General features: G+C 40.2%; 1 protein-coding gene across 1 annotated transcript in view; it reads left to right on the top strand.

The window, feature by feature from the left end:
- Positions 1–25,141, top strand: part of RELN (reelin) — a 293,553-nt gene that overhangs the window by 73,696 nt on the left and 194,716 nt on the right. The window contains exon 3 of the mRNA XM_075491501.1: positions 8,737–8,872. Coding sequence (XP_075347616.1) covers positions 8,737–8,872 — 136 coding nt within the window. The remainder of the gene's footprint in view (positions 1–8,736; positions 8,873–25,141) is intronic.

Raw genomic sequence — 25,141 nt, 5'->3', positions numbered from 1 at the left:
GGAAGTCCCTCTGGTTTCATGATATAGTTATCCTTATTGATTGGTTTAACTGACTGAATTTGCTTTGGAGAAAACTATCAATTTTAAAACATCAGAGTTCACCAATAATGTCGATAACAGAGATATAAAGTGTAATTAGGGACAGTGCAAGTGCAAAGAAGGTACCAGGCGCTGAGTGCGTCCTTCAGTGACTGAGGCAGTGACAGCAATGCGGGCAAATGCAAAATATGTCTGCGGGAGAAGGATCAAAATAGAGGAAACGTGTTACAAGGCAGAATGCTGCCAGAAACCATTAAGTTCATTTAAAACAAATTAAAGAGAGACTTAGGGTTTTGTAGGGAAAGCCTTGAAGCCATTATCCCAATTAGTCATACGAGGCTACAGAAGAGCAAACAGGGTATTGGGACGTGTCACCAGCTCCAGTATAGCCAGGGAAGGGACGTTGTCAGTATGCAAACCACTCAGCCCAGCACAGCTAGAGTCTGGGGTGAAGATTAGTTAATTAAAAAAAATGTTTTGGAAGCTACTGCCTTGGAAAGGATGCTTTATAGATCCAATCAGGATGTATGTGTTATAGATGAGTTTGGGGCAGTTACATTTTTATTGGGCTGTGTAGTTGTTTTCTAGTTCTGCACAGCAATGTTTCATTTGATGTTAGTTGCGCGGGTAAGGAAGGAGGTTTGGTTGGTTCATGGCTCTGTTAAAGTAAGCAGGTCAGTATGGTTTTGTCAGTTAAGGTTGCTGGTTTGCAGTTTCACCTCTACCAAAGCAAATTTGGGGCAATTCCAGGGGCTCCCGTGCTGCCTTGGTGAATTGTCACTGCCATAAGGAGAAGGATGTGATTACTGCTGGCCCTGAGAATGAGTCTGGGGGGAGCAGATGTCTGGCATGATAACAGGGTGGTCCTTTGTCACATTTGTCACTGGTACAAACCTAGCAAGCGGCGTGTCTGATGTTTGGTTCCTGGGACACATATTAAGGTTTGTGAAGTGGAAGGATCCAGAACAACGCAATATTTTGGGGAAGTTGTACAAGAGTTGCTCATATGGATGAGACACTCACCAGCCAAATACAATAACAGTAAAAAAAAAGTAAGTGAATGCAAACCAGGGACAGCTGCTTTTCTGCAAGAGAGTAAACTGGAATACATTGCTAAAACAGACCTATGAAAAGCTAGTACAGAATGAAGGTATCAGCCTAACAGGTTTCTATAAAGAAAAATATAAAAGTTGCTATTATAAAACATGCTGGGGCTGTTAGGAAAACATTTAAAATAGATTTTGGCTCAAGCCTTTGAAAAGAGATATTTTTCTTCTTCTATATTTCAGCAACACAGTAGCTTATTAGCATTTTCTATTTATATTACTGCTGGTCCCTGTTTACTGTTACTAAATCTACTTGCCTTGGAGCACTTAGTACTGTGTTGCTCTCTGTGGAGCACTTAGACTTCAGCTGTAAATTGTCCTCTTATCCTTCTCGACAATGGCCACCCTAAAACCACCAACGCGCTGCAGACCAGGGTCTCACCACCCCCATCCCCCTGACTCACGCAGCCATATCGCACATTACACAAGGGGCTCATTCAGTGTCTTGGGGAATTATGCAAATGAAAGGGGATATTCTCCTCCCCGTGCACCACAATTTCCATATGTGTAACTCCCGTTAGGTTTAATGAGACTGGCACTCATAAATCCCTGAGATGAAATTATACCCCTAAATGGACTCTAACAAAAGGCTGCTCAAAAGTTTTGATTAACCATCCCTTAAAAGTAGAACATTAAAAGAGAGATTAAGCAAAAAAATATTCCCTCTTTCAGAGCAAATTTTCATCAATCTGTACATTCGGGGTTCATTCCTGCAAACCTGTGTTTCTGGGGAAGTGCTCACTTCAGTAAGTATTAAAGAAATGTGAACATAAAGCACTGCTCTTGTTAGCACCTAAATGCCCTAACCTGATCTGCTTCATACCTGGATCCCAAATTGTGAATGTAATTCCAATGTGAACTTGCAATAAATTGTTGTTCTCAAACTATAAAGAAAACACATTTAAATTTTATATATGTAGCAAACTTGTCCCAAGTCTGAGTCACTTCAGCACAGCGGTACCCCGACAGGAATCAGATTGCTGTATGCAGGCTCTAGCTAGCTCCTGACCACAAAAGGAGTTATGGATTTTAGTGACAGACTGTATTAAGTTGTTATACACTTATCCATTCTTTTTCTATAGTTCTTATTAGCCTGTGGATGGTATTTTCTCCAACATTGCATACGCTGAAAGGATCTATTATTAAATAATGAAGCAGTAATAATCATAGTGAAACAAACACAACTTCAAGAAAGATAAAGGTAATATATTGCTGGGTGGAAGAATGTATCTGACGGTTGCTGGTCTTTTCTTTCTTCATACTATTTAATAATTTATCAAACCATCCTGACCCTTAATTGATCACAAGGCCACCAAGTGCTTTAGCAGTCTGTTACGTTCTATCAAACGAGATGTGTTTTTCCTGTGAAGCAGAATGAAATCATCCCCCCAAAATCAATCAGCAACAGCATAGTTTAGCTAGGTGGGTGCAGTTCACTTAGGGCCAGATTCTGCACCTTTACTCACTTTGAAAGGAACTTGCATGGGTAATGCAGTTCCCTTTAACTGGCTACTTGCTTGAGTAGAAATTGCATGACCTCACTATTGTACATTTGTGTTCATGTTTTAGAAATTATAGTGACCAACTCCAGATATTTCTTTACTCCCAACAGTCCTTTTTAACACAGGCTACTGATGTTTTTCTTAAACATATATTTTTTTTTTAAAAAGGATGACAAATGGAAAGAAACTTGATTTTCTTCCTATCACTAGTTGTCCACCGAATTTTTAGACTTACATTTCAGAGTCCTGAAAGGGTTTCATAACAGTTTAAGGATGTTGCTCAAACATTCTTCCAGTAACTAAAAATAAACTATCATTTCATACACTATAGCATTCAAGGAAAACACGTCTTTCATTTTTACATGTGTTTACAGGTAAGGATCAAAAAGGTCCTTTAAACATCCAGAGAGACCTAGGACAAAGGGAGGTGCCTAGTTCTGAAAATGTGGCCTGAAAGCTGCAGCTCCAGCAGCTGTAAAATGCACTTGGTGTCTATATACATTCAGTGAGTAGATTTTAGCCTAAAAACTTTCTTAGCGCCTGCACTTGGATTTCTGTGAATTCAGGTCTTGCCAGCTACCTGCCCAACTGTGCCGCGGACTCTGTTGCTCCTCAGATGATGTGGAGAGGCACATGGCTTTCCCTTAACTTGCAGGAGAACCCTGGTTCTGCGGTGGTCCTGGAGACCTGTCCTACAGGGACTTTACTAAAAAGCCAGCCTCCTTGTTAGTAGCCACCAAGCTACATCACTTGTCCCAGCACTCTTGCATCTGAGTGGTGCAGTCTTATACGCAACAGGAGAGTGGGGGGACCTCTATATACAATTAATCTTCAACTTCAGAGAGAGGATGTGCTTCTGGGAAGAAGAGACTATGGCCATAAGATCTCTGCCAAAGTGATTGCTTTAAATGATAGATTATTATAAAAAATGTGGCTATCAGCATCTCTCCATGTTGAAAAAAATGAGTTGTCCTACATCGCCTCTCAGAAGAAGTCCCTGGTGCTGCATGGGAGAAGCAAGCTGCAGGCTCTGGTTCGGCTGCTTTAGCATGGGATTCAGCACGGGAGGTGTATTCTGGCACAGTCCCGTTTGCATCGCTCCCTGCTTCGTAACACCAGCCAGAACTATGCTTAGCTTGTGGGTTTATGGATCACCCTTCGAGATGTTAGAGCCTGGGTGGAGAACACAGGTCCCCAGCTCTGTTTCCTAAGGGTGCCCAGCTCTGTTCCTCGGACTAGGTACTTCATTTTTACATAATGCAAAATCTAATTTGAAGGTGTCTGTTTCTGACTTAAATTTATTATCTACTAATCAGGAATGATTACTTTCCCAAAGATCCCAGAGTGATTTGGTTACTTACAGCTTATTTTCTTGGTATTTCATCAATATTTTATGTTTGGCATTTTGCTGACACTCATGCATAACTTTGAAAATGGAAGCATGTAGCAGATAACCAGTTTAGAGGCAGCAAAATGAAAATGTGGTCATTCATTTTACACCTGTATTTAACATTACCCTCTCCTTTAATATCATACTCAATTCATATGATAAATAGGAAATGGTAGACTACCTACCATCTGGTTCAGTGTTGGAAAGTCTATTGAGACTTAGCCTCAACGAAGGATTTACCAAGGACCTTGACATGCAGATGAGCTCCTTGTATAAATTTCTGGTTTAGGAAACTGTTTTCTAAGGAGGATACATAAGGAGGATATGACATGTGGTAATAAGGAACATTACATAGCTACCACATGTAAGGCAGGACTATTACAGATCCACATTTCTCAGACTTAGAAAGCAGAAAATGATGTGAATCTTACTGCATTTATCTGCAGCATTAGGTGCTTCCCAAGCTCTGCCAGTAGAAAAGATCATCTTTTGGCTTCCAGGGGCCCAGCTGGGAGAATAGTTCCTATCCTCTATAGCTCTTCCTTTTGGAGAAGCTACACAACAAGGTGAAAGTAATAAGGAGTTCAGGAAGTGCACTTGCCCTTGGCCATTTATGGACCACCTAAAACAGCATCTTCACATCTTGCTCACCTTCCTGTATATTTCCATATAAAAGAGACAAAATATTTCCCTGCATTAGCTTCTACACCCCTACTAGTGATTCTGATTATCAATAAAATAATTTTCCACATGTAAAGATTGAAGCTATGTATTTGTCATCTGACTTCACCTAAGATTTTCCATTCAATAATTTTCTCTATCCCTGGATTTCTTGTATTTAACCTATCTCTTGAAATCTACCTCCTCACACAGAAGTTCTTTGATTCAGTGACCATAGGTAGTGCACTGAATAGGGCTAAGCACATTTTAAAAAGTTTACACAATAAAAACAGCTGCTGAGTTAAATCTTGAGAGGGACTGAGCATGTCTAGTTCCTCTCCTAGCAGTGCTGTTGGCAGGTACAAAGCACGTCTGGGATTTGAATGATTATGCTGAGACTCCTAAAGCCTCAGAAATTTTAGGGGATGGAGAATCTAGAAAGTATATATGTCTGAAACACGTCAGTATGATGAGTGCACACTATAAAAAAAAAGGGAAAAGGAGTTCAGAGAGATGCTAACGGCATCTTTGCGTGTAGCACGTTTTAGAGTTGTGGATGTGCAGCTCTCACGAACCTTTGAACATTTCAGTATTCAGTAAGTCACATGGAAACACTTGATTATTTGCAAAAGTGTGTATCGAGTTTCATACAGGCAGACCTTAAAATTTTACCTTAAGATTATTACTTTCGTAAACACTGGACTTGAATGTATGTCGTTGCACTGGTCAACAGGAAGTGCGAGGGGATGCCTGTAGAGCAATGTTGACCTGAGCCAAGCGCCTTAAACGAAGGCATGCTCTGTCTTTGAAGCTGTCTGAGGTACATACAGAATGCAGTTTTGTTCTGAGAGCTGCTATATAATCAGGCCTGTCTTGTATTCATTTTATTTTTTGCAGCAGAACGCTGTTTCACATTTGTCCTTCGATTTGTTATGGGGCAAACATTCAGTCTGGCAAGCAGCTTGCCAGGTTGGAGAGGGGATGGTGGAGAAGGGAGGAGTAGCCTTCCAGGAGGCTGCAAAAAGACTGGAAGCAATACGGAGAAATAACATTACTTATCCTTAATTTAATGACTTCTTAGTATCAATTGCATTGCTCCTTTTTTGACATTTTAATGATTTTTATGTTCACCTTTTCAGTAGGAAACTTTGGCGTTTAAGCATCAAAGAGGTTTTTTTTAATATCACTTCATTACTCACTGAAGTTTCAGTACTTAATTATTGTGAAATGTTCTGAAGAATCTGAACTCCAAATGGAGTTGATGTACCCAGTCAAGGTCCAGCAGAGGAGGAGTGGTTGTTTTTATTGTAAAAATTATCACAATACATTATTAATAAAATATAAAGATAAAATGGTGATAAAATAATAAAATGGGAATTTTTAACATTCTCTGTCAATTCATTGACTTTTTTTCTACAAAAAATTGAATGAGCTGGGTTTTTTCATTGTTCAGAATTTATTCTAGTCACTGCAAAGTTGTTCTTTTTTTAAACTGTAAATCAAAGGAAAAAGAAATTCTCCGCAGATGTTGTATGTGTTTGATGTATTAGACACATTTTTGCAGTCTACTGCCTGAAACCTAGGGAATTCATTAACTCACAAGTTGCTGCCAAGGAGGGAAGCGGTCACAGTTCCCAAGCTGGTGTGCCTGTCCCCTGGCTGGGGGATGTGGTAGGGCAGTCTTTGTCCTCCCTTGTATTTCGCTGGCTCTGGAGAAGGGGGGATTCTTCAAACTGAAGGGCTCTTCTTGTTTCGCCCCTGACAGCGTCTGTTATTTAATTAACCTGATAAAGTCTGTAGCTTGGTTTCCCATTGTGCAGCCAGAGATGTTGATAGATGAGAGCTGGTGCTCCGCATCAGTCCCAGGGGCCCCTTCCCACATCACTGAAGTCACTGCCTTTAGCACAAACTTCAAAGAGAGAGGGACAAGACCCACAGCTTCGGAAAGAAGCAGAGTTACCACCTTTCACCCTCAGCAAAGCAAAGCAGTTGTCTAAATAGCACTCGCCCTGCGAAGGACCTCTCTGGGCATATTTTTGGACACATCTGTCTCAGCAGGGCACCACTGGATAGTCTTCAGCCGTGAGACCAGGGCAGCAAGCCTGAGCACCAGTCAAGTGGGTTTCTTTGAGGATGTTAATGCCACCCCTCCCAATTAGCCAAGGAAGGCAAATAAAGACTTAAAATGGCAGTACAGTCTGGCAAAAGATGGCCAAACCTCATCGGCATCTAGTGTCTTGCAATAAACAAGAGTCAGTAAAATACCATCTCCCTGCATTTCCCTGCTACTGCTCTCCAAAAAAGAGGGTCCACCCAGGGAAGCCTTGAGCGTTCTCTGTAGCCATCCTGACCCAACGGGCTTTAGCATCACTTGGGGATTTGAGCCGAAAGGTGCAACTGTGTGAATGATGGAAAACCTCATGTGTATGTTTCTGTGGGGAATTAACTGAAAAACCCTGAGCGAGAAGGTTGTGGTCATTTGTAAAAGATACAGGCATCACTGCCATCACCCACTGCATCCTGTCATTCCTGGGATAGATTACTTAAACTCCCTGTGGCTTCATTTCTCCCCCCCCAAAATCGAAGCTGGTTTAGAATTTAATAGCCCTCGGGATAAGTAACTTCTATAACCCTGAGCTATAGTCTGTGATTCTCACCAGTACCTGAATGGGATTTCAGATGTTGCTTTCGATCTATAAACTGCTAAATGGTTTGCTTGCGAGATGGGCCCCCTCCCTGCGCCGTGCTGCCGGCATGGCAGTCCCTGGAGAGGCACCAGGTGGAGCAGAGTGTTTGTGTCAGAAAGGATTCGTCCCCCTCCTTGGTGGAAATCTCTGGCTTGCAAACTCCTTCCACCTCTGGGGGTTAGGAGAAATTGCTGGGTTCACATGTCAGAAGGATTGCCATCAAAAACAGTTGTAGAGGATGCTGAGAGGCGGAGATAGGTTTTATTTCTCTGTTGTTGTTTGAATTGCAACAAGTGAATAGCAGACATACCAACCACTATAAACTTTCTGAGATAATATCACCTAACAGCTAACAGTGACCTTCTTGAGCATGGAGGTACCTGCTACCGTTCCCTTTTCCTTTTGATCCTATTAGCAATGTTTCGGCCCATGTCACTATTTTCTGAACTGAAGGTTCAATATTTGAAGTAACCTGGAACAAGGCATTTCCTTCTGATAAGTGCATTCAAAAGAATAGTTTCAACATTTACTGTTTAATGTACGAGGATTAAAGCTGTAGTAATCCACTCAAGTAAGATTGCCTTACTTTAAGCCTAAGGGTGTTAAACAAACAACCAAGTTTGCGCTAATTTGTAGGAAACTACGGAGGGGCTGTTATAGGGGAGAAGATTGCTGTCTGATATTGGGTTTTTGTTAAAAAATACAGTTCTTTTGTCTAATCATGAACTGCAGTGAATTCCAGAGGGAGGGATTAATAGATGACATTTACATTCATCCATGTATTAGAGGCTGATTCAAAAAAATAATCAAAGGAATGTATACTGGTAAAACCGCTGAAGGTTGCTGCTTTTATTTCAGATCAGAAAAAGAGTTCATGAATCCAAAGCTCATCTGCTTTTTTCCAAGCAGATGTGCCTGTCTACTAAAAGATAACACCTTTCTCTAAAAGCTTCATTTTGCTTATTAAAACATAGCATTTTTCCTTCAGGTTTTATTTTCTTTTAGATCTGTAATGGGTGTAAATCAGGTAATGGAATAACACCGATTTACAGCAGCTGCGATCCAGCTCCTCCTTTAAAAATGCAAATAATTCCTCTGGTATTGGTCTGATGAAGAATGACAGCAGTAAATACGTGGAGCCTTGTAGTAAATGGGAAGTCAGCCTTGGCTCAAGCAGAGGTCAGCTCCAATGTTTTCATTGGCATTAATTCTAATTACTCAATGGCATATTCCTGGGTTTTTTTCACTCTGTGTTGCCGTGATGAAACACATGGCAGAGGTATTTCTCTGTTAGCACCTTGCAGTGAGCCATTAACATGTGTTACTGTTTATCTTGCCCATCTTTCTCGCAGGAATTATGTCTGACCACCAGTTTGGAAACCAGTTTATGTGCAGCGTGGTTGCGTCACATGTGAGCCATCTCCCGACTACAAACCTCAGTTTTGTGTGGATTGCTCCACCTGCGGGGACAGGCTGTGTCAACTTCATGTACGTATACGCGCAATGCCTATGAGAAGCTAATCGCTTTGGAGATAATGAAATTATCTAACCTGCTTGCACTAGGACCTTATGGATCAGGGAGTCAGTCCTGCAAAGTGTAGACTTTAATAAGAAGAATATTGAGTTATTCCTGGCAGAAGAGTTTCTGTGCATATTAGGACTTTATATTTCAAAGCATGTAAGGAGGTAGTTTTGTAACGTAGCATGCCATCAGAGAAATAATGTACAAGTGTATCAAGCCTAGCATTTCAGTAGAAATTGATTCCTCTTAGTAATTAATCATATCATCGATCCTTTCAGTATACAGCACATTTCCATTGACCTAATTTTTTATCTGTTTCATTTAATAAGTTAGAACATCACACAGACTTATTATTCAGATTGTTAGCATCACCATAAAATACAACTATTCAAGAGTAGTCATACTCAAGTATTTACTGTTCCTAATAATAAACACTCTTAACTTCTGCTTAATTCAGCTAGTTTACAACCTGGAAAAACCCAACAGGTTATTCTTACAGGTTTTTTGGTAACTTGTTTTAAAGACCAAAGACATCATTTGATTATTTAGTACCATATAAAGTACTAACAAAATACACAGCTCAACATAAATTATTAGAATGTATTACTGTGTTTTACCTTAAAGTAATTTCTAATTATTTGTCCCAAAATTTTGGTAGATCAGATCTGAGAGAGAAACTACAGCTAGAGTGGAATTGAAAGTAGACAATATTGCAAGTTTGACCCATTCATAGAAAAAATGCCAGGCTGCTCCCTAATTAGATAAGTGAACTGTTGCTCCCTAATTAGATAAGTGAACTGCTGCAACATTTCTGTGTGAGACCTTTTCTGTGTTCCTGTGACTGTCCTGTTTGCCAAAACAAGTTTTCCTCTGAATATTATTCCCTTTCTATCTATACTGGGAAGCTGCGGGTAAGTGCCCCTCATAATCAAGTTGTTTTACCTCTTAACTTGTTGTAAAAAGTAAGAAGCGAGTGACTGACTTCTTTGAGAACATAGGTTGCTGATTGTGAACACAGTACCTGTTGACTGACTGATCTGCGTCTTTGATATTCCCCTTTTCCTACATAATGCACACTTTTGGCCTATACTGTTACAGTGCATTATTTATTAGCTGCAATGACAATGTCAAGACACTTTTATTTCTAACTCTCTTTTTGTTCTAAATGTCTAACAGTAAATGGGGAAAAAAATTAGTTTTGACGAGTGGTAACTAACTTCTGAGAATGTATTTGTCTCATTAACTTCTACAGTGTACCAGAGAAGCTGTTTACAATATTTAAGATTCCCATTCAGTTTTTGACAAAAGTCAAATCTGATGAAATATTTGAGGAAATACTGTCACTGTTTTACTTAAATTCTGTGTCAGAAAAGTTAGCCTCATAAAATAGTTGTATATACCTTGAGGAAATCTGTCAACTATGTTTTTTCTGGGAAAAATCTGTGAATTTTATACTTCCTTTAATTCCTCTCTAAAAATAGCTTCCTTCGTCGATCAGGTTGTAGCAGCTAAATTTTGTTCTTTGAGCTACCTGAGAAAAATGAGATATGAGATGTGCATCTTCTCTGCATACTCTTGCTTACTCCCTTTCTTTATTGGATTTTTGCTTTTCCTGGCATTCAGGAAATAATTGTTGGTCCTAGCTTGCACAGTGACTGTGAATGTATTTATTTGTATGACCTGACCCTCCATTTTTATATGAGTGACCCTCCATTGCAAATTTTGAGGTCAGTTTATAAACAGTTATTCATTTTCCTGTGACTGATTTTTTTTTTTTTAATCCATGGTTTTGTATTGGGTTTTTTGTTCATGTTTGTCATTGTTGAAGAAGAGCTGACAAATAGCTCTATAGAAATACAAATACTACTACGACTGCCGATTCCCATTTAAGTGAAATTAAAGGGACACTTTCTAAGGCAGTGAGTGCTTGCCTATCTTGAAATCAATGGAAGGTTCATCATTGGCTTCAGTGGAAACAGAGTTAGGTCAGCACCGAACAGTTTTGGAAATGCAATCTGTAATTCCTTGTTTGTATACGCCATAATGTGCGTTAGCACCTCTTCACAAATGGTGTTGTTTGCACTGTTAGTAAAGTCCTTAGCCATGCTGCAGCGTGCAGAACATACATAGCAGAAATCCGAATTTAATCTTGACTATGTAATTTGCAGCATGTACACCTACCTAGGTCAGCAGCCCAGGTGCAGAGACACCCGAACTCTCTTTCCTTGCTATCCATGAAGCTGGCAGGGCTGAGAGGTCTGATCCTGCACTGACGAGCCCAGCCGTGCAGCTGTGCCCGGGTCCCTGGCCCAGGTGTCCATCAGTCTCAGTGGCTTTACAGACTGCCTCACCCCATGGTATAAGGATGCTCCATGGGTGATAGTTATTTATCTTTGAGGATGAGCAAAATGATGCAGTTTATATCAGTTTGGTGGCCTGTAGGACATATTCAGACAAGAGTGGAAAGGCTCAGCTTCTCCGAAGTCAGTGTTTACTCCAGGATCACACTTGGCTGCAGGACTTCTGGGGAAATGGGATCATCAGTTGAAGGAAATGAAGGGAAGAGGAATATGTTTTACCTCTAATCCTCCTCTTCATTTTTTCTTCAGCTGCCCACGCTTTGTTGCCTCAGCTGTTGTTTCCCCTGCCTACTAAATCACAAGTTGCAGTAAACAAAGCTATATTTTTGGTGCAGTGTTAGTCTGCCTGCCTTACCCAATTCTCTGACTTCAGGATTTCCAGAGTTGGCTCTACCTTGTTCATCTCCATTTGCTCCTCTATAGCAAATAATTAACTTAAACAAGGTTTTTTAACACTTGAGACTAACTACCAGTCTAGTTTAAATTTAATATGAATTAAATTTATTTTAATTTAAGTTTAATTTAATATAAATTGAAAGTATTTACAAAAGGTAGCTGAATTTATAGACTCTGTCAACAGTGCAACAGAGATAAGAGCTTCCTACACTGTTACCAACACGTCTGTGATTCAAATCAGCTCATTAGTCTTTGACCTCTCTGGGGATGGATAATAAGGTTATTAATTAGCACCAGCTTTAGTGGTGCAATCTTTGCAGTGTTGATACCTCTCCCTGGACACTTCTCAGGAGGAAATGGACAAAGGTCACCAGGCGGGTCTCCCACAGGACGCTGCACGGCTAGCTTCTATTAACTGCTCATACCATTGACCTGCTCATGCTTCCACTGGGAGCATGGACATGACACAGGGAAGTCATGACCCTATAGATGTCATGGGCAAAATTCCCGTTCACTTCATCCATGTCTTTTGGTGTGCTCTTCCAGAGCTCAGTCGTGGAAAAGACTGAGCCCGTAAGAAACGAGATTTGTGTGGTCATGCTGTCAGTCTGTCCTCCCCTGTAGCTCTTGTACCCATTGGTAACCAAACAAACATGACAAAGGGGCTGGGATGTCAAGATACTAAGTTTCATAAAAATCAGCAGCCACGTAGAGCATTTCTACCAGTAAATTCGGGCATTCCCAGCAACAGTCCTGCCTGCTACAACATGATTGTCTATAAACTGCCAGAAACTTTCCTGGAATAAATTTGGCAGTTTCCAGCTACCAGCCTAGCATGCATTTCCCAGGCATGGCTAAGGAGGATGGCTCCTGGCCACATTTAGTTTATTAGCACGGCCAGCCATGGACACCCGAAGTATTGCTGCTGCTGCTGCTGTGGGAAAGGAGGGTAGCGAATCTTTCATCCCCTGGGACAAGGGGAACGGGGAATGCTGTGGGGAGGAACATGGGGCTCTGTCCCGCGGGGGGTTCCTGCAAGGAAGATGGGCTTGTTCCTGTGGATGGGAGACGCAGTGCTGCAGCAAACTGGGATTCACACCTCGTACAGCAGCTTGCCAGCACAGCACTCAAGTTTCTTTCCTTCCCTGCTGGAAGATTCCTCATCTCTACAATTTGTTGTAGTCCAGTTCTTGATGTTGCACACAGCGCTGTGTCACTGCTGAATCTGAATAATTTTGCCTGTTGGAGCCACGCATCTTTCCTTGGCTCAGCATTTCACCCAGCAGGCTCCCTCCCCAATTTCACCAGGGCAAGGGATGGTGCAGAGCCCTGTGCTCCAGGGGAAGGCTGCTGGAGCCGACCTGCTTCTATGCAAAATCAGGCAATAGCCATTTTTTTACACTGACCATGTGCAAACTGTTGCTTATTCTCTTTTTTTTTTTTTGTCCATTTATTAGCCATTATGGCTAATAAATATTTAGAAGCACCCTTTTATAAAATACCCTTCTAACAGAAAAACAGAAAGCCACTGGTGTCCCTGTAGTATATCTCAGTGTAGTCCTTCAGTATTTTTTCACCATTGATATATCAAGATGAAGTGAGGAAATAAAAGCTAAAATGCATCATTTATTCCAGAATAGTTTTCTTAGGCTTAACTTAGGACTGTTTTAAACAGGTGTTGAGCACCAGGAGCTCCTAAGCAAATTGCCAGGATCTGTAAATGCTGTTTACCACCAAAAAATAGCAGGTCCTCCTTTACACTAACGAGTTGTTTCTCTGGTTGTGTGCAAATGTTTAAAACATTATCTTCATAATCCTTCAGCTAGGTTTCACTGTTTGCAATTTCTGCTCTAAGCTCACGCTAACCTAGTTAAAGCTCAGCCTGTCAGGGGGATGATAATGGCTGTTAAGCAGGGTGGCACACTGAGTTACATCTAAGGTTGTTAAGCCTGTTGTTTTATAGATGGCTTAACTTACTAGTTTGTAAAAGTGATAAAGCTGACCTAAATTGCAAAAGCATATTGTGTTTTGACCCTCAGCATGGTTTATTGCAGAAATTCCAGCTATAGAATAGGTTGCTATAGAAATTACATTGGAAAATAAGTATTTTTCTTATATAGCCATTTTTGCCAGTCATTGAACAGGTATCTTACCATTCTGATTGTGTCTATTCATATATTCACCGTGACCTCTATTAATAGTGGACAGATTTCAAAATATATCTCTCAGTTTGCAAGATTTGAATTCTGCACAGTACAATTATTTAGATATTTTCTGATCATTAAAACATTATTTAAAAGCTACCTACCAAAGCTGGACTGGACTTCCGTACTGCTGTCTGCCTGGGTCTGTGGGCAGTGTCTAATAACCCATGTAAGAGAGGTGACCCATCACAACTGCTCTTAAAATTCTGTACATTGAGAAGTCTTTGAAAGTACTAAAAGGCCCAATTGTATATTATTTGACACCTAATTAGCACAGCTTATGGTGCAAATGGCTAAAAGGAAACAGGAATAGCTGTGGTGGTGTCCCCCTATGAAGACAGAGGAGAGAGAGCTGTGGTTGCTGAGGCAGGGCACTGGCACATGACTTCTGAAACAGGAGCAACCGATTCCCAGCACAGCTCCTGGAAAAAGTTTGGGACCGAATGCTGAGGGAGACAGCTGAACGATTGAAAGAAACTTGGAAGAAACTTTCAAGAAAGAGATGTGTTTTTCACCAAGAGTATGCCTTTTCCCATAATCACCTAATGATACAACTCCTTTCTGGGAAATTTGAAGTATCCTGTTCCAGAACTGGTCTTTTCATGCCCATGTGTTTAAGCCTGTTTCTAGGAACTGGCAACTGTGTTAATGTATGAACTTGAAATATCATGCTGCACAAACACTACAGAACATAAAGACTGTGATTGAGAGGCCTGGTTACCTATTTAAAACATTTATAGAAAACCCATGATAAGAATTACGGAAATATTGAATAAACATCCAAGAAGATTACATGGTATGCTATATTAGTCCTCTAGCCAGGGTGGGAAAGGGCTATATTGTCTGAAGGAACCACATTCCCCTGGTAAACCACGTAGCTAAACTGTTATTTAAGATACTGTTTACTGTTTTTTTCATTTGTTTGAAAGAAATACAGAGGAATATCTTCAAGATTAAGTACACAATTATGTTTACTCTATACACAATGATAATACACACAAATATTAAAACTGGGAAGTAAACAGAAAATAGCAAATATCAAAACTAAGGTCCCTTAGGTCCCTTGTATTTTTATATAATCACTCAACTCTTAATTATATGGTCATGTAAGGTTTTATCATCCCTCATGTTCTCAGGATGAAACAGAATTGTACAATGAAATAAATTGTTGTTCATAGCATCCTAGTTGGTGCTATGATTTGCAGTCTTTGCAATCGGTTGAAGAGTGTGTCATAACGCACATGGAAACCTTAATGAATAGACAGCCTTGGCTTTGGGGTTCTGTGAAGCACCAGTTCCCTGCTTCAGTTAGGTGCTGCCCTTCTCTTCCTACTCTTTATTGCAAGGCAGGGGTGAAGCAGGATATTTCTTACCACTCTTCTGGTATTGTCGACTGTGTTTGAGATAAGGGTGGTACAGGCACCAAATAAGATGCAGTCCTTGTTTACAGTCAGGGTAGTTCTGATATTAGCCCAGTGTTGCAGTCGTTTTATTTTTCCATATTGCTTATAACTTATGCCTTGTGGAAAAAAATAAATCATCAGTAATTGTTCCTTGTTGGTGTGCCAGTTTAGTGGAACTATGAAGAAAAATTGCTCCTTTGCTTGGTTTTCCACTTCCCTGGGTAGAGGCATTGTTGTACTGTCAATCAGCATTATGTGTAACATTCTGAAAATCATGAGCCAATATTTGATTCAGATCTTGGCTCTGCTCTCGTGTCCCATTTTGATGTGGTGCCCAGATTACCTCCTTCATCTTCTGTGTTTGTTAATTTTCCAGTGAAATGCAAACACCATGGATGGAATCATTGTTGCTCCTCTAAGTATGACCCCAAGCAACGTAGACTCAACTGAATGTGCAGAATTAGATTTAGCTTGTCTATTAGTTTTGTCTATTTTGTGTGGTGGTAAAGCAAACAGATATGACCAATGAGGAGTTCTGGGTGTTTTCAGAAAATTTGTTAGCAGAAGATAGTAGCACAAAGCGTACTGTGATGAGGGAATATTCAAAGTGTTCAGAGCAAAGGAAGAAAACCATAAGGAAGGATAGAAACTGGTTGCACCTGATTTTCCACTCCTTGAAGGCATTTTAAGTTGGTTTCAACTGGAGATAGGATATGCCGATATCTCCAGGTAGGTATTTATGTGTGAGCTATGTGTCTGTAACTCCCTTGAGAGTTAATGGGGGTGCAGTCTGATTCCATAGACATCTAGGGCCTGACGTTCAGTTCTATATCTAGAGAGAGGTACCTGCAAGTCTAGGACTCTGTAGCTCTACTAGTTTGCTTAGGACATTCCAAATTATTTTAGATATATTTAGGCAGCTGAATCAAGCCCTAAGTCTCCACTGACCAAAATGGATCACTAGCTACCTAGTTCCCATGTAGACCTTTATATAGGCGCCTATTTTAAGCTTTTTTAAATCTGGATCTGAATCCCACCCAGACAGACTCAGCTGCCTAAACATAAGCACCTTGTGCCAAATAATGAAAATGAATTTTTCATCCCTACCACCCTCAACAGTTGGTAGCTTTGTCTGTGTCAAGAATTTGCAATGAGCGGGCTGCTCAACAGTTGAAATCTGCTGAAGCTTATGAATAAAAAAGGCAACTTTGTAAAGTTCATAAAATCTTGCGATTTTTTTTCCTTTTTTGTTGGAGGTAAAGCCTGTTGTCTAATATTCCCTTAGATATCTGATACTCTTACTAAAAACCCACTTTAATGAGAGGAATATTCAGTTTTTAACGTTTTCTCCAAGTTTGCAGACAACTGGCCATTTGCTATTTTAAGTTCCTCATGCTGTGTAGGCACAAGAAAAGCAGAACCAACAAAGCCAAGAAGAATTGATATGTGAACATTTATTAAAAATAAAAGCACATGAAAATTCTATTGATAAGTTAGTTGGACTTAAATCAAAAGATGAGCAAAAAGCATAAAATGCTACTTTCATCAACATCGTGTAATGCCAGAATAGAAACTGCAAGATGACACAATATTAGGACGGTTTCTTTTCTTCATATGATACAAATTTAATATATCACGTACTTGTAACGTATGATAGCAGAAGGCAGCTCAATATAGCCTTTGGCTACTCTGTTAAGATTTTGGCATGGTTTCATATAGGACTCTGGCACCTCCTGCATGAAATAAAATGAAATTCAGTCATTTTCTACTGGTATTATGTAAATAATAAAACAATCACAGTGAGAATTACTTCCCTTCTTACAAATGTTCATTTGGCAATTCTAGAAGCAGAGATTAGGTTTTACTTTCTTCCCTTTCTGAGTGATGTACCCATTATTTTTGCGCGTGAGACCATCAATTCACAATCTGCAGTACAGTTATCAGTAGTTGTGTTTAAAATTCTCTTTTGAACTTTGTTTTTCTCTCTCTGAAATTTAACCTCAGGGTTATTTTTCAGAGCATATTTTAGTTCATCAGCAACATAAATCTTTGTTTCGTTCAAAGAGGTGCTTTGTTTTCCCCTTTTGCCAAGATGGCTTAATTTTGAAAACACAACTAGACTATAAAATATATTGCACACACTCCAACAGTTTGCTTCCACTAGGAGGTTTTCCTGTGTAACAGGAATTGAATGAAATACCTTTTGGCTGCTAATAATTGATGGATAACAAACCTTTCAAGATGACATCCTAGAAGAAGTATGCTTAATGAAATAGGCACAGAACAGGTTTTGCTAATTCTTTTGGAAATGTTGGTTATATGAAGAGTAAGCAATAAACATACATGGAACATTCTGTAGGGGTAAACATATCGTGCATAAGAACACTAGTCCAAGCAAAGGCAGAGGACAATCATAAGAGATGATTTAGGAAGCCAAATTTCAGTACTGCAGACAGGCCTGTACAAGCGGACACTGTGTCCGCATGGAAGCCCTTTGTAGCTCTGGAATGTCCCCCTGGTTGACTGAGAGAGTCTGATCATTTCAATGCCGTCTCTCAAGTGGATAATACAACAAGTGTCCAGTGCATGAATGAGTTTGAGATAAGTGTATTGTCTGTATACTTCTTTGGGAAGCACTTGACTTCTTGCAAGGGACTATTACTAAACAACTTGGTGAAGAGCTCGATACTGCAGGATGCTGAGCGCTGGCCTTGATCCAGCAGAGCAGTCATGCGTGTCCATGCTGTCATCAAAGCCACAGACAATGCTTTCTGTATTTTTTTAAAATTCATGCCTTCAGAGTACTCGTTTGAAATTTTGCTTTCTTTGTGTACACAGCTGAGGACATACAAGGATGCTCTGTCCATATTCTCAGTTCACACAAGTTAACTTACTTTTCTCTCCTTGTTTGTTTGGGTGAACTTTAAAAGAGTGATCTACAATTATATAGGCATGCAGTAATATTCAGCAAGAGTTCATGTATGCATATAAAATGTGAAAACTTGGATATGATGAATGTGAAAATCCAATAAGACAAAAAAAAATTTCCCTTTTTCTATACTACGATGGTCCCTTCACATCTAGTTTTAGCAAAAGTTTAAAAACAAAAAAGAAAGAAACCTTATATCTTGAAGATATAAGAAACATTAAATCAGCTTTTGCTGCCCACATGCTGGGAAAATTTGGATTTGAGTATTCAGAATGACCGTGACCTCAAACTAGCTGACAGAGTGAACTCTAAAACATCTCTCATAATTATTGGTTAAACTGTACTTAACAATAGGGTGTATCACTCCCTTCTCAGTTTGAGAAACTCAAATCTATTATCAATATTTAGATAATTCTTATCTCTGGATATAGAATGAAATATAATTCAATCTGTTTATAATTATAAATTAGAAAATATTATAGTAGTAGTATATATAAAACATTACAGAATAAATAATAAGATATAATAATCCTTCTATAACCTCAGTATATACATTATACAAATGTCAGCAGAATGGAATTGCTCTAGGAAAATATTTGATAATATCTGTCTTTATCTGATTGTTTTACAGTATTCACAAATGACAGTTAATTCTTTTGATGTCATTCAGAATACAAACATTGCTTATATGCAGTGGTCTGTATATGATCATATTGCGGTCTATATATGTTCAGGAACTCTGTCCTCCAGAGCCAAAGACCCCTGAGGTCAAGAGAGCTCCAAAGCTTACAGAGGTTTCTAACACAGTCATTATTTGGCAGGTAAAAGAGAAAATATAGAGAGGTAAATGAAATAGTTAATAATAATTATCTTGCTTTGTTTTTCTTCCATTCTTGACATTAGAGAGGTTTAAACCAGAATGTTTTAATAGCTCTCTTCCTTTTTCTCCACTGTTTTGCACTATTTGTCCTCTGGAAAAATGGGAGTCATTCCTGAATGACTCCTGAATGGGACTCATTCCTGAATCCAGTGCGGCACGTCTGTCTTGTCTCCTTTTCTCTTTCGGCCTGGAATATACCCTTTTTGAAAATCCCCTTGATAAGTGGCACCATCATCAGCGTCATCAGATGCACAGAGCCTCCCTCCTCTACCATGGCAGCGTGGTTCTTTCAGGCAGTAGCCCACATGGGGTCCATCTGTGTGATGAGAGAGCCATCAGATTTTAACGGGTGTCTATTGCCAGCCTGTACAACAATGCATTGGAAAATTCTGTCCAGTGTGGAAGTAAAAAAGGTAATCTGAAAGAGAGATGCGCAGCATTAACGTTCAGAATTAACAAACGGTGCGCCCATTTCCCAAGTCATCATATATGCCTTAATAGCCCTGTTAAAAGGCCAGGATGGCGGTATTAAAGTGTTACATTGCTTGCATCTTGCTAGGTGTGATTACTTGTCTGTGGCTGTGGCATACTGCTGGGCCTGCGAGCTGTTTGGGGCAGGGACAGCACCACAGCAGGAGGTCTTGGTCCAGCCAACTCTCGCCCGTTGGCTGCTCAGCAGTTCCTGGCGGGCAGCAGCTCGGTCATGGGAGCAGAAGTCTCAGACAGGTATCAGGATGGCACCTGCTCTCATAATGATGACATAGTGATGTTGTAATGGTGGGTGCCATAATGACAGGGTCATCATCATAGCAGCTCTCAGTGAGAGTTCTGTTCCATTCTGTTGTGATACAGAAGAGTTACCACCTAGGAGAAGGCTGGGAGATCCTACAGTAATTCAAATAATAATAAATTTCCTTTTAAAAGTAAATTGTTGAAGTATTTCACATGCCGTTTTCTGGCTCTTGTTGCTGATTAATGGCTGTTCTTATAACATATATTTTACAGATACAATACCACCGTAACATTATGAAATAGGGTTTTCCTAACATGGCATTGTTTTTCTTATCACTCACGAGTGGCTTGGATCCTTTAGTTCTTATTAGAAATGTAACAAATATAACATTTTCTCTTACAGCCTTCTAAATATCCCTCTTAGCTCAACATAAGCTGTTTACCCAAGTTGTAATGTACATTTACTTGAGACATTTTCTGTGAAAAATACATTTTTGAAGTCTTAAACAGTAAGCAGCTCTCCAGCAATCTCTGTGATTTCCCACCCAAGTAGGGAAGAGTTAAAAATAGCAAGTTTGAAGAAATGAATAATGGAAGAAAGTCAATCTCTTCTTTTTTTTTTTTTTTTTTTTTTTTTTTCAGTACTTCACTAGTTTGAGGTCAAATTTTGCCCACATACGACACATCAGTTGCAGTCAGGAACCAAAAACATGCCCCATAAACCCACCCAGCTCCTATCAGCATTAGTGTTTATGCAGAGGATTATAACTGATATGAACAAATTACTTTGCAAAACCTACTTACATGTTCAAAGAGCAATGTCCTAAACATCCTAAAATGCAAAAGATAAACAGTAGAAACACTTCCAATTAATATCACAGACTGTTTTGCAAAGCAGTGAAGATGTTAGGGCCATAATTTGAACGACGGTTTTAACAAGCAAATAGAGAATATGTATGGTGAGTTAAGCTGCATAAAGCCTTTCTTCTAAATCCAGATGTAGGCATTAACTTGCATATTTGAGATGGCATGCTTATTTGCTAAGTGCAAAGATGGTTAGAAAAAGGCTTTCCTGACTGAGGATAAAAGCTGGAGTACTCTTTAATTTTGGTTACTGCCAAGCTTATTTCAACAACCACAATAGTTATTTGGCTCCATACCAAAAAGTGGCAATACAGTACTTAGATGTCTATGGATCAAAATTAGATGAAAAATTGCTGTTTCTCATCTCCAAAGCCATTTGCCGCACATTTTATAGGCCTCAAGATGCCTTTTGTAATATGTGATAACAGAGCCAACTGAAGCATCTGCCTGGGAAGAGATTACTTTAATTATGGACTCAATGTCCTATTTTCTGCAAGTGTTCCCCAGGGAATTTCTTACTGCTGGATGAGAGGTGTTATGATGCACATTAAAACCTACAAGTCAAACAAAAGAGGTTGTAAAAGTGAGCCAAGGACACCCATAAAGTCTCCAGTCTTGTGTTCAGTGGCTAAAAAAAATAACCCTGAATTCTGTGATAACTTTTTAATTAATCTAACACCTGCTAAGGTAAATTTCCAATATTGTAGAGAAAAAAAAGAATGTTAAACAAACTTATCCTTTTTTCCTAATCCTGTTATCTTGTAAATTGATTGATCTATAAAAGTCTTTAAAATATGCACAATTTCCTTTTAATTTTTTCAACATAGTAGTAGTTACTAATGAAGTAATGTGAAAAATGCAGCAAGGAGGTTTCTTGTTAGCTTCTATTTTTGTAACATGCGAAGTTTGTCATTAAGAATTCATTTGCTTTCCACATGTAGTATCATTGATCACAATTAACTCACTTGATATTAAAGTGGATGTACTGTATGCTCCTATAGAAATTCTGTATAAATCACCATTGATTTAGCACAGTTTAAAGGCTACTTAAAGTATTTGTCATTCTCTCTTTATCAGTTAGAAGAAAGCCTAGAGATCTTCGTTAGCAGCTGTTGCAATGATGAGCTAAAAGTTTTTCTTTACACAAAATATGATGGAAGAGCTGTAAAGATGGCTTGAAGATGCTGTGACAGCATGTGAGGTACTGGGAAACTTCCCTAAATTTTGTAAGATTGCCAAAATTAAAAGGGAAAATGACATCTCCAGAAGATACTGAAGTTTAAAACAAAAAAACCTATTTGAAGTGCATTTAAATCAGAGGGCCATATCTGATAACATTTGGGAGTCCTGCCTCTTTGATCCTGTACAATTATTAGAAAGGTTTATTCCCTTAAAACAGGAGAGTGAAAGCAATGCTCATCCTCTATAAATAACATCAACTAACATCAGGGATTTCTCATTTTGCTAATTTTACAGTAACTGTCTTTACTTGAAGCAAAACCAAGTCTGAAAAGGATGTTACATAGTCAGTACTTCCCTGTCTGAGTGAAGGTAGTATGGAGATTTCATAGCTTAGCAAATGGAAGAATTTAGCTAGCCATGCAGCTTCCAGACCCAGGAGGAGCTCCTCTCCTGGGGGAACTGAACGTGTTGGGTAGGGGTCACACGTGTCTTTTCTTCATGGTTTCCAACACCACTTCAGGTGCCTGGGGAGTACCTGCCCCAAGCTTGGTCTCTGCGGTCACATAGCCTAAGCTTGTGAAGCCGGTCACAGAATGACGTGCTGGTGAGTGTGGCTCAGAGATACCTGATGTGCGTCTGTGGGATTGAATTTGGGTTTGGAGGTGGTAGCATCTGTTCTGTCTGGGCTGTGGGCATGCTCCTTAACTCACACGACATAAGCTTGAGGTAGTGGATGGAGAAAGCTGAAATACCGAAGGTGAATTTTCGTGGAGCTATCCTGGACTAGAAGGAGCTGGAGCTCAGCTCTCTGCTGCGTACAGCGTGGCATGACGTTCTGAAGTCTGTGGGCTGGGACAGGTACCTGTGCAGAGACACATGGACTCCAGTCCCATGGAATAATTAAGGATTAAAACTCCGATCTCTTGTCTATCTGCTAGGCTCTTCCTTGTTGATATTTTTCTGACTCCTTCCTCTGGCTTTAAGAAGCTGCACAGTGCCAGGGTTTAATGGAAGGTTTTAGCTTGCAAGTGAGTGGGAAAAGCCTTGCTCTGGGAAGGGAGATCCTTGGACCAAGGTGGGAACTGAGTCAATATCGACTGTTTCTAGGCTCGTGGCTTTGCCTTTTGGTCTGTTACTGAAAAGATGGAGGAAAGGGTCACTAACATCCATGGCTTACTGAAGTGACTGAGGCCACTTTGCTTGGAGCTGGATTCAGGACGTTGTTGAGAGGTAGATGTGCAGGAGCATGGCTGGTCAGCGGTGTCCCTTCTAGGGGTTTGGGAGACACCCTCTGCCTTCATCAGGCTGTGGAAACTACACGTGCCTGAGTCCATATGCCTAGGAAACCTTCAGTGAGGCACCCTGGTGCATCTGGAGCTGGGCTCCCTGGGCTGCTCTCCCAGGCTCGTGTGCCCTACATACCACCAGATCCCCGTGCAGCACTCGAGCCATGCTGAAAGTCATGTGAAATTTCAACCGTGGAGTCTGCAAGGGCAAATATTTCAGCTGTGACACTTTTCCTTGCCAGCAGCCATGAAATCTGTTTGGGTATTTTCCTGCTTGCCAGAGAGAGCTGACCTTTCCCTTGGGTGAAGTGCCCTGCTTTGGAGGTACCGTCCCTTCGCTCCCAGAGCTGGCACTGCTTTGTGGGTCACCGATGGTTTTAGCCAGAGCTTTGTGTTTTAAATAGTATGGGCAATTAGGTCATAGTTCCAATCATCTATGTGCAAATTGTTGTCTTTTTTGTTTTAAGGAGTCTATTTTGGAGTGACCTCCACACAAAAAAGGTTCCAAGAGGCTGGACCTCTGTCGTTACTTAACATGATGAAAACATCATTGCTTCAGAGGATGGTGTTGTGTCTCCCAGTGGCTTTGAGCAATGGGTTTCTTACTCTGTGGAGCCTTTAACATGTTAGGGGACTTTTCTTTTTTTCTGGGTGTTCTCAGCAAACAAGAGTCCCAGAGTCAAGTGAGTAAAGGGATGGAAAAGACAGCTCTGCTTCTGACTTGCTCTTTGCACTATCAGCTAATGTTGTTGGCTATGGCTCAGTCCCTGTCCTGCTAGGGTAGCCTGGCTGCGACCATCACCACCGGGAGGTCTCTGTCCGTCCGGACAGGAGGCAGTAACGGCACCGTGGCAGCTCCTGCCTCCTCCAGCAGCAGAGATCTGCAGCTTGGAGCGCCAGGGGAGGGCAGGAAACAGTGTCCCAATCCCCTCTCCTCCCTTGCAAAGCCACATGAAGTGTGTCTTGACTGGGTACAACTAGTTTAGTGCTGTAAGCAGTTGTCTGTGCTGACAGATGAGGAACATCGGCTTTATTTCTTATGGAGGGAGAGCAAATAGATCTGAAGTCAATGATGATGCCGTCTTTGTTCTGAAGTACATTGAGAATGCATTTCATTTTTTCTAGCCCATGCAAGGATTTCAGTACCTTTTACTGGGGAATATGAAATGTGCTCTTGCAAATATTTCTCTCTGTGTGGCATTTTCCTTAACATATCATTTTGTCTTCTTTTTTTTTTCCCCCACCCACAAATAGTACACAGAATATCCTTGTCAGCCTTTTCTCCTTCTTACGAGGCTCATTTGTAGATCTCCTGTGATAGCAACTTATCTGGCAAATTGTGAAAAATTTCACAATCCTGGCAGAGCACTGTGGTCACTGTAAGTCATGCTTCAGAAAAGGGCAAATTTTTTAATGTTAACTTTGTGAAAATGAATACATTCCTCATGCGTCTATTAGTACATTTAGTTGTGCCTTTAAAAAGATGATCGCTGTGATATTGAAGCCAAATTTAAATCTAACTTTGCAGTGCCATATGGCACAACCTGTAGACACTAAGACTGGGAGTTCATGCATTAGATTGCCAGACTGATGTGGTGGGTAAGGGGATTGTCATAAAAGTCATTAGTTTCAGTGCATATAGATTGCACTTGGCCCTTTTTGTTGTTAAGCTTTTAAGGGTTGATCTTTTAAGGGTTGATCTTTTAAGGGTTGATCTTTTAAGGGTTGATCTTTTAATGCTTTGTTGTGATGCAAAACCAAAGCATCTCAGGAGGACACTTTATGGTTACAAACAGTATGTTTTAGCTGAATGAAATAAAAATGACAAAAAGATCTCAATCTTGCTAATATTTAGGATATGTCAGGAATGTTTACTTATATTTGTAAGGATATTTCCATGGTTGGTTTGTAACCCACCAGGGATTTAACTAGTAGCTAGGATTAGTGTTTGTGACTGTGTTCATAGCTCTGGAATACTTTTGGCCACAAGTCCCTGTGG

The sequence above is a fragment of the Mycteria americana genome, chromosome 1, assembly GCF_035582795.1.
Source record: "Mycteria americana isolate JAX WOST 10 ecotype Jacksonville Zoo and Gardens chromosome 1, USCA_MyAme_1.0, whole genome shotgun sequence".
Lineage (NCBI taxonomy): Eukaryota > Metazoa > Chordata > Aves > Ciconiiformes > Ciconiidae > Mycteria > Mycteria americana.
The sequence above is the reverse complement of the archived record's forward strand: the minus strand, read 5'-3'. Positions and strand labels throughout refer to the sequence as shown.